The sequence below is a fragment of the Sardina pilchardus genome, chromosome 2, assembly GCF_963854185.1.
Source record: "Sardina pilchardus chromosome 2, fSarPil1.1, whole genome shotgun sequence".
Lineage (NCBI taxonomy): Eukaryota > Metazoa > Chordata > Actinopteri > Clupeiformes > Clupeidae > Sardina > Sardina pilchardus.
Genome location: NC_084995.1, coordinates 14,330,777 through 14,340,776, shown reverse-complemented (window position 1 = coordinate 14,340,776; position 10,000 = coordinate 14,330,777). Strand labels below are relative to the sequence as shown.

The window sequence follows — 10,000 nt, the reverse complement described above, 5'->3', positions numbered from 1 at the left end:
GCTGTTCCATTTAAATTGGTAAATCAAGTAGTACTGTAGTAAGAAAACTCGGAAAATCTCTGACACAGAAAATAACAAAAAAAAAGGTCCAATTTACTGTGCTATACATCTTGGATTTAGAGCGTGTTCAGATACAAGCTGTCCCCATTGCACTGATGGAAATCTGATTACTTTCTGGCCTGCTTCTCCTACAGTGCATTCAAATCAGCCCAGAAGTACGCATATGACTCGGGCTGGAACACAGGCAGGAACTCAGTTCTCTTGCCATGTGCTTATTACTGATACAAGGAGAACTCAGCCGTGGCACTGGAGTGGCCTATATACATGTGCAGTTGTCATAACTAATCAATGGAAACCCTTCACACTGAACATTTGTTAGAATGACGTTTGGAGACTTTGAATAAATCTCTCACGCAACACTTTAGACACCACACTCCAGATGCATGCAAGCAGGTGTCATTCCTAGATTTGCCAGGTATCTAGGTACAGAAATAACTGCTTATTTTCTGCACTGTAACATTTAGTACATGTGCAGACATGTGGTTTTATAAGATCCTGGAGACATACAGGACTATAATGTCCACCCAAGGAAAATAGTATTTGACATCTGGTAGCATCTGGCTTGAATGAGTGGCATGAACCCATTCCCTCCACAAGCAAAGCAAACACTAGCTATCACTAGGGTGTGGATGACTGGGGTCCATTGCCCATATGCCATGGCATGGGTGTGACTAATCATAGACCAAGCATGGCCAGGCCTGGGCTCGCCACATTTCCATGGGATGTGCAGGCACAAAGTCCCACTCAGAGCTAGAGTGTGTTGAATCAGACGCTCATGTCCTCAGCTCCATTACAGGAGCTCATGACGTGACCCAAAAGGTGAGGTTTTGGTTCCATCATTCCCAACCCTAGTGTCCATGGTGACATGACATGACCCAAAAGGTGAGGTTTTGGTTCCATCATTCCCAACCCTAGTGCCCCTGGTGACATGACGTGACCCAAAAGATGAGATTTTAGTTCCATCATTCCCAACCCTAGTGCCCCTGGTGACATGACGTGACCCAAAAGGTGAGGTTTTGGTTCCATCATTTCAACCCTAGTGTCTGCTCCTCTTAGCGACACTCCAGTCTACCTAAGCAACAATTGTGTGAAAGCAGAAGAACTTATGCAATCAGGCAAGTGCTGCAGTGGCACTGATGTGACAAGACCATGTGCTTGACAAGATCCCCTTCATAAGCAGGGGCAATGGGGCACATTGATGCAAAGTGTAGACCCAAATCGCATGCATTGTGTCTGGAATGCCATCAGACTAGCTAGACTTCCTCAGAGGATAATTAGTCTCCAATTGAAAACAGATCTGTGCTGCTGTGCGTAAGCTCCAAGTGTGTGCGATACAAACGGCATCATTTCCCAATGTAATCAGTGTACACATTATGGAAAGATATGTAGAGATTATGGAAAGATATGTAATGTAGCTTAGACCATGGAATGAGGAAACAATATGTTTCTTCTCTCATATACAAATGTAAGAATGATTTGAATTAGTGTGCACATCTGCTGTAAACACACATCCTTTATGCATGTATACATCATAATGATACATAATAATCCTAATTATGGTAGCATTTTGTTTTAAAAGGGTAGTGTTTGTAAGCGGCTAGTTTTGTCTGTTAATACCCTTTGTTCCATCTTGTGACTGATGCTACACTCTATGTAGTGTTTCACAGCACAATACCAGCCAAATACATCACCAGACAACACCCGTTGGGTATGTAGTAGGCCTATATATATTAGTGGTAACTTGACTGTTCTCTATTGTTTACCATGCAAGTCTGTTGGCTAGTGTAGTTATACCAGAGAGGGTTAAAGGGGGTAGTAATGAAGGATCTTTGGTTATTCTCACTAAGACTAAAAGCCCATACTGTTTGTGAAAACCCAAACAACTGAGCTCAGGTTTTTATGAGGGACTTTTTTTTTGTTTGGCTCATTTTAGTTGGAAAAATAGAATAGCTTGTTTGCTGACCTTTGGAGAAGAGTAACTTGTTGTCTTCTTTTCCTGGGTACACATTCACTCTGTTTCAGTTGCATCTTCAGTGTGCATATGACTGATCATGTTTACCTGCAGCTCTACTCACAGGCACCTAGATTGTTTTTCTCTGCTCCATTGGCTTACACTGTGTACTATTGCTGTTACTGTACATGGAGTAGAGAAATGCTTGTAAGCCTTTGGATCATGGATAAATTGAAGTTGATGGAGAAGGGGAAACATCTTGAGTGTTCTATACTTGGATCAAGATCAAAAGGCAAATCTGACTGGTTGAGCTCTAAGTGGGCTTGTATGAAAGTAAAGACATAACATTTATTATTCAGCAACTTTCTGTTTGATTCTTACTGGGGACTGTGCATCATACGGTACTCATGCAGCACTCAGTCAAGCACGGCACAGTATCATGTGTAAGTAATTATAGGGAGTTTGAAGGCATACTGTAATGAGGTTTGCGGTTGAGATGAATTCATCCTCCTTCCATCTCATATTATTATATACGACATTATTTGTCTTTCTCTACTCTGAAAACATCTCTAGCAAGGGATCACCCTTCGTTGTTCATATCTGACTCGCCGCATTGCTATGAATGCGAGCTGCGTGTCCCAGTATAAACATGAACCCACTAACCACCAGTTTATGTTCGCAGTCAGACCGACGTCCTTGTTAAAAAAGCATTGAAAACTAAAAGTGGGGCGTCATTTGCAGGGGTCATCAGGACAGCTCTCCCGAACATGGACCGCGAGGCGCGTGACCAGTACCTGCTGGTCATCCAGGCCAAGGACATGGTGGGCCAGATGGGCGGCCTCTCCGGCACCACGTCCGTGACGGTCACTCTGATGGACGTGAACGATAACCCTCCACGCTTCTCCCGAAGTAAGGCTCAATCCTCCCTATTTGCCCCAAAAAACCTACCCAAAAACGCTTGTGTTGTACTTTTTCTGTTTTTAGGTCATCTTAACTTTTTTTTGCAAATGTCTATTCACATTTTCGGTGGTTTCACACATATCACACATATCACACAATCACACACAGTATTGAAATTGGATGCACTGTATCTTTATCCTCACATTTGCAGCACAGCAGTCATCGCTTGGAAATGTGTTCACACGTTTTCAATAGTTTCACACATTTTCATTTAACATAGCTCTCATAGGAAGTTTCCAAACCATATTAGATTAATTGTGTTGGGAAACACCATGGAGGTATTATAAGAACTGGAGAAAGTGAACAAGTCCCGCCCCCATTAATTTCAATGGGAATGCTAGGCTAGTGAAAAGTGCCAAAAAAGGAAGTGCCTTGCTAATCGACGAAGCTAATCAGTCAAATCCTGACCCCCTGGGAAACACATATTCAGATATTGCTCTCTAGTGTCTCTAATATGTCTCTAATCACTCTAATAACGTCTCTAGTGTGTGTCAAACTGAAATTCTTCGATTAGCAATCAGGCCGTACCTCTCTGAGGCTGTTTGTTAGTATGGATCAAAGAGGCCAAAGGTATACAGAGTACAAAATGGCCGCATTTCCCAGATTCGTTAAGAAGCTCTTAAGTGCTAAGATCTTCTTAGGATTCTTAAAAGTGCTCCTAAAGGCTGGCTTACATTGCACGATTTTGGTCTGTTTTAACAGTCGGCGACTAAATTTCCAAAATCGGGCGGAAATCTTGGTAGTTGTACTAGAATCTCGGCGCGCTCCCGTCATCTAAATCGTTTAGTGTAAGGTGACAATCTTAGCGGTTTTAAGTCCGTCGGAGTCAGTCTTTTTCTAGTTTTGCCGTTACGACAATATCAAACATGTTTGATATTATCGGAAGTCTTTTCAGTCGTGGCTCATGCAAATAGTGACGTGAACATTAAAGACCAATCGTGACCATAGCTCCAACACGAAACAGGAAAGGGCAAAATAGGCAACAGCTGTAGCTTATATGATTTTTTGTTATTTCATTTCATATAAATTATTAGTCTAATTATTCTACGTGACAGAACAGCATCTGTTAGGGATGTCACACATGAAACAATGCTGCAGAAACGTGAAAAAATGACTTTGGTATGAGTAGGCTATCACGTGAGTTCCTGTTGATGATGACGTGTAGCCTAGTGCACGATGGAAATAATTTGAAGGAATCTAGCAGCAGTCTTGTAAATAGTGACCCACAGTCTTTGCAAAATCCTAATCTGAGACTGGCATGTGACTAAAAACTCAATGAATTGTCTTTAGATGTGAGAGGGTCTGAGACTGCAGTCTTTCAAAAATCTTTTCCAAATCTTTGCAAAGTCTGGCAATGTAAGGTAGGCTTAAGACGATCAGCACTTAAGAGCTTCTTAACAAATCTGAGAAACACGGCCAATGACTAGAGTCGGTCATTTGGTGAAGAAGGTAGGGCTGTTCGATTATGCCCATAAATAAAATCCCGATTTTGTTCTCTTAAAGATCCGATTTTCGATTACGATTACGATTATTTTGTGAAATGACAAAAGGCAATAAATGATTTCAAATATGCTGTTTTTTTATTGAATATATTAAGTGCAGATCTTATTAAACAATATTAATTATTAATAATTATTTTAAATGATTACCAATATTAAGAAAAAATATTGAACTATTCCACACTTGCAAACATAAGTATCATAATTCTCGATTTTACGATTCACATTTTTAACATCGTCCTACAGTAAATACATATTCGCGATTACAATTTAAAATCAATTAATTGCACAGCCCTAGAAGAAGTCCTAGTCCAGGTTCCTGCCGTTGCGATATGCCAGTGAAAAGTTGTGCTTGGAGTAGTGTATGGATTTGTGTAGTCAAGGGGGATACTGTAGGCTTTACATGTCAATCACAGTTACATCTTTGGCAGAAATACATGTGTGAGTGTGTGCGTGCATGTGCGTGCATGTGTGTATGTGTGTGTGTGTGTGTGTGTGTGTGTGTGTGTGTGTGTGTGTGTGTGTGTGTGTGCTATTCTTTAGCAGTCGAGTAAAGGCTACATGCCTGCCATTCCAGTGTCCCAGGAATCATCAACCAAAAATAATCGAAAGAAAAGAAAAATTGTTGACAAAACATACATGGGCTGTGCTAGTATTTTGGCCGTTAATTGCTTGCAGAATTGTGAATCTCTAATTCACCTTTATGAAATATCCCTTGGACAAATCCTCAAACAGCAACCCTTATCCATCGACAACATATGCCACTTCTCTCAGAGCGGCAAAAGGACCACAGTACAATTGTGGTATTGGTTCTTCGGTGTAGACAGAAGGCACCACACAGCGCTGTGCCACATTGAATGTTAAAATGTGTCTACAAAATGTTTGATTTTGGCCAGAGTGCTTCTGTTTCGGCTTGTGTGTTATGTGTGTTGAAAATATTGTGCATGAGTTTGTAGAAGTATTCAAGAAGTCAAGAAAAACACACACACACACACACACACACACACACACACACATACACTTATACACAAATTTGAACAGGCATTCAGCGCCATCCAGGGAATCAGTAGAATCAAGTGTTCCTACTGTACCAAAGCGAAAACAGATATGGGAGCTCTGAAGCAAAACAGTTACCCTGCTCCACCACTAATGAATCCAATACTCATTAAAGTTTAGCCCGGCTTTTTAATTAGATCATGTTGTCGTGTGGTATACTAATAAACCTTAAGCGCATACCTGCAGAATCTGAGAGAGAGAGAGAGAGAGAGAGAGAGAGAGAGGAAGAGAGAGAAAGAGGGGGAGAGGGAGAGAGAAAGAAAAAGAGAGGGGGAGAGAGAAGTAGAGGGGGCATCTTTGTGACTCAGAACCCCAACAGCCTCTTATAAGAGAGAAAACACATGAAATTGGAAAATAGTGTCATCAATAACTGTTTCTCTTTCTTTTCCTTTCTTTGTGTGTATGTGTGTGTGTGTCTGTGTGTTTGTGTTTGTGTTTGTGTGTGTGTGTGTGTATTTGTGTGTCTGTTTGCATTGTGATTTGTTTTTTTTCCCCCCCTCTGTGTCTGTCTGAAGAATCCTATCAGTTTTCGGTGCAGGAGTCTCTGCCCGTAGCAACGGTGGTGGCCAAGATAAAGGCTCTGGACGCAGATGTGGGCCCTAACGCTGAGATGGACTACAGAATTATAGATGGCGATGGCCTTGGGATGTTCAGGGTCTCCACGGACAAAGGCACCCAGGAAGGAGTTATCACTCTGCTAGAGGTATTCAGAGCCACCCCAGACCGTCATGTGGGCAGCTTAAAAGGACATGCTTATTCTCTGACCCTCTCTTTGTGCAGACAGGACTGCTTCGTATCGGTTCATTTTCATTTCATTCTGTCGATGCACCCATTTCAAAATGTGCATTTATGGACTGAACTTTTCCACGTTGCTTATGACAACTGGGCAGTATCACTCATGCCAGCTTTAGTCTAAGATAGTAAATAGGGTTCCAAGGTCCAATTTCAAAAGCTGTGTGTATTTGTCTCAGAATCAATATTTGACAAATCACTAGACAAGCAGTCGATATCTCTCTGATAAGAAATGGATGATTGCATTTTATGACTTGAAAATTAACTCACAATGACAGCAACAATCACAGCTGCACTCCTTGGAAATTCTATGAAAATTCACCTTGAAAATACATTGAAATCTCATCTCTTTTCAGGTCTTTCATCTGAAAGCATGTTTTACTTTCTTCTCGTTTCTTTAATGTGCTTTGTGTGTGTGTTTTTTTTTCCAATTAGAACTTGGACTTTGAGACCAAAACCACCTACTCCCTGAGGATCGAGGCGTCCAATCGGCACCCAGACACCAGGTTCCTGAGCCCGGGGATGTTCAGCGACGTGGCGAACGTTCGGCTGACCGTGGAGAACGTGGACGAGCCGCCGCTCTTCTCCTCGGCCCTCAGTAAGATGGTGGTGTCCGAGGCCGCCAAGGTCGGCACCATCATCGGCACCATGTCCGCCAACGACCCCGATTCCACCAACAGTCCCATCAGGTAGGACGTTACAGGGAAAAGAATGATTGTGTGTCAGCACTGACTCTGGCCGGGTTTCCCAGATTCGTTAAGAAGCTCTTAAGTGCTAAGAACTTCTTAGGAGCATTCTTAGGAACGTTCTTAGAGCGCTCCTAAGAAGTTCCTAGCACTTAAGAGCTTCTTAATGAAACTGGGAAACCCGGCCACTGCTTATTGTTTTTGCACTGTGACAGGCAGGCTATAAAAGGTTTGAGTTAGAGCAACACTACACTGTTGTTACCTTAAAATCGGCTTCAAACTCATTTTGATGAGACAGAGGTTTATAAAAGGGAGAGTGGCACGAGTGCACAGCACAGCCAGAACACCTGCTGTTGAACTATGCAACTTTGTTGTACCCTGTAGAAACACGACCCGCTTCATCAGTTTTCTGTGCAGTGCAATGCAAATTGATGACAATGGGAAAACACAATTCCTGCAGTGCTACTTGAACATTTGAAAGTTTTAGAGCTCTGTTAATTATTTCCTGTAGTTTAGAACTGCCAGGCGGCCGCATTTGTTTTTCACACTCCTTTTCTCTAATTAAATAGTCACAGGCAGCTTATTCTGGGAACTCATCTATTCTCCTGCGGCTAAAGCAGTTGGCGAGATAGAGGATAAATGAAGCTCAACAGTCTCTTGAAATCTTCCAGGTCAAGGGGTCAACCATGAGACAAATGGATATATGTGAGACAGTACAGTGCCTAGCTTCATTTATGCTTGTCAAACACGTGCAATGTTTTCATTATAGTGCATGAAAATGCACTATACTGTTCTTCCAAGTCTTCTTCCGCAACTTCTTATTATTCTTCTTCTAACGCACGCAATTCAGCTTGAACCGTTTAACATAGAAACTTCATTCAAACGTTGTTGCGTGGGTCTTGCTTATGCCATGTGTGCTTTGTATTTTTCAACTTTGTAACTTTTATACTTTTTAAACTATTAGTTAAAAACTATTACAATTTCCCCCATAGACTTAACATTGCTCATTATGACATCACGGCAGCAATTAGAATCTTAAGCCAGGTGGCCGGCCACCTGGGCACCAACTGTCAGTTTCTCTCAGGCTCCTCTCTGAAGACTACATATTCTGTTCCCCTGTATCCTCTGCGCACAACAGTATCAAAATAAGTCCTCCTAATTCCATCCAACTTTATATCCATTCATCTTCTTCAAACCATTCACTCATCCACCCATTCTAAACAGTCTGCCTATCAACATCAATTAGACGCTCTACATTGAACTTTTAAACAATCTACTCTGTCTCAGGCTGGCTCTCTTAAGACTAGCCAGTTAAATTGATTACACCTGTATCTGTATCCACTACTCTCAGTAGAGAGCTGTGTCTCTCCATTCTACAAGAATATAAGGCACATTCCATCCAACATTCTATCCATTCATCTTCTTCAGACCATTCACTCATCCACCCATTAAACTGTCTATCAACATCTATTAAACAATCTGTCTATCAACATCCATTAAACTCTCTGTCTATCAACATTAATTAGACTATCTACATTCAACTTTTAAATTATTTACTCTGTCTCAGGCTTTAAGCACACTCTGGCTCTCTTAAGACTAGCCAGTTAAATTGATTACACCTGTGTCAACTACTCTCAGAGAGCTGTATCAGTGTCTCTCTTAACAAGAATATAAGGCACATTCCATCCAACCTTCTATCCATTCATCTTCTTCAGACCATTCACTCATCCACCCATTAAACTGTCAATCAATATCTATTAAACAATCTGCCTATCAACATCCATTAAACATTCTGTCTATCAACATTAATTAGACTATCTACATACAACTTTTAAAGTATTTACTGTGGGTCCCTCTCAAGCAGCGTTTATATGTCCTCCCTCGCTCCTCGATCCTCAATGATCTACATAAAGAAAGATAGAAGAAGGGCTAGACTATCCCATTGTTGCCGCTCCATCATTCTTTAAGTAGATCAGTGAGGAGCGAGAGAGGACGCGTAAACGCTATGAGAGGCACCTTCTGTCTCAGGCTTTAAGCATACAATCTCATTAAGACTACAGATCCTGTTTCACTACTTCCTCTGTCCACAACTGTTTCAAAATAAAGGTCCTCAGTGCAATAATACACCATTAAATCATTTAACCATTGAAACTACTCAACTATTGAACTGTTCAACCATTCCAACTGTCAATTATCATCCACTATGCCTCCAGTCAACTACATGAAACCTCCATGTACCTAGCAACCAACATAGCAACCATTAAAATTAAGTGTTTATGACGTTTCCATAGCAACCAACATGATTATACTGCAGTAACTTCTTGTTTCCTGATAGTGGCCACCATGGATACCCTAGCAACAAATGTTTCAAAATAAAAGTCCTCACTAGCAAGTTAGCTAGTTAGCATGGTTAGCATAGTTAGCATTGTTAGCATAGTTAACATAGTTAGCATTTTTAGCATAACTGCAAAAAATCATCAACTAAGTTAGCTAATCAACCTGGTTAGCATTGTTAGCAAATTTAGCATTGTTAGCATAGTTAGCATTTTTAGCATTACTGCTAGAAATCATCGGTTTAGTTAGCTAATCAACCTGGTTAGCATTGTTAGTAAAGTTAGCATTGTTAGCATAATTAGCATTTTTAATGTAACTGCTAGAAATCATTAGCTAAGTTAGCTAATCAACATTTTAACATGAATAGAAATCATTAGTTAAGTTAGAACTGGAATGTTTCATCTTTAAACAGTCTACCTTCACACTATCAACTCTCTGTAAACTATGCAACCACCATGTTTACCCTAGCTACACCTTAGTAACCATATCTACATTATCTATCTATTTCTGCATTTTCATGCACTGGTAATTCCTTGGAATTGCATTTCTAGTTTAAGTCTGTTGTTCTGAAGCTCCATTATGGTAGCTGAATGATTTCACACCACAATGGCAAAAGCATGCATGAAATTAAAGACCACAACAATTGTACCAGTAAGTCTGCT

At 40.9% G+C, this 10,000-nt stretch overlaps 1 protein-coding gene across 1 annotated transcript in view; it reads left to right on the top strand.

The window, feature by feature from the left end:
- Window positions 1–10,000, top strand: part of cdh7a (cadherin 7a) — a 48,574-nt gene that overhangs the window by 17,793 nt on the left and 20,781 nt on the right. The window contains exons 4-6 of the mRNA XM_062554335.1: window positions 2,753–2,920; window positions 6,042–6,229; window positions 6,754–7,007. Coding sequence (XP_062410319.1) covers window positions 2,753–2,920; window positions 6,042–6,229; window positions 6,754–7,007 — 610 coding nt within the window. The remainder of the gene's footprint in view (window positions 1–2,752; window positions 2,921–6,041; window positions 6,230–6,753; window positions 7,008–10,000) is intronic.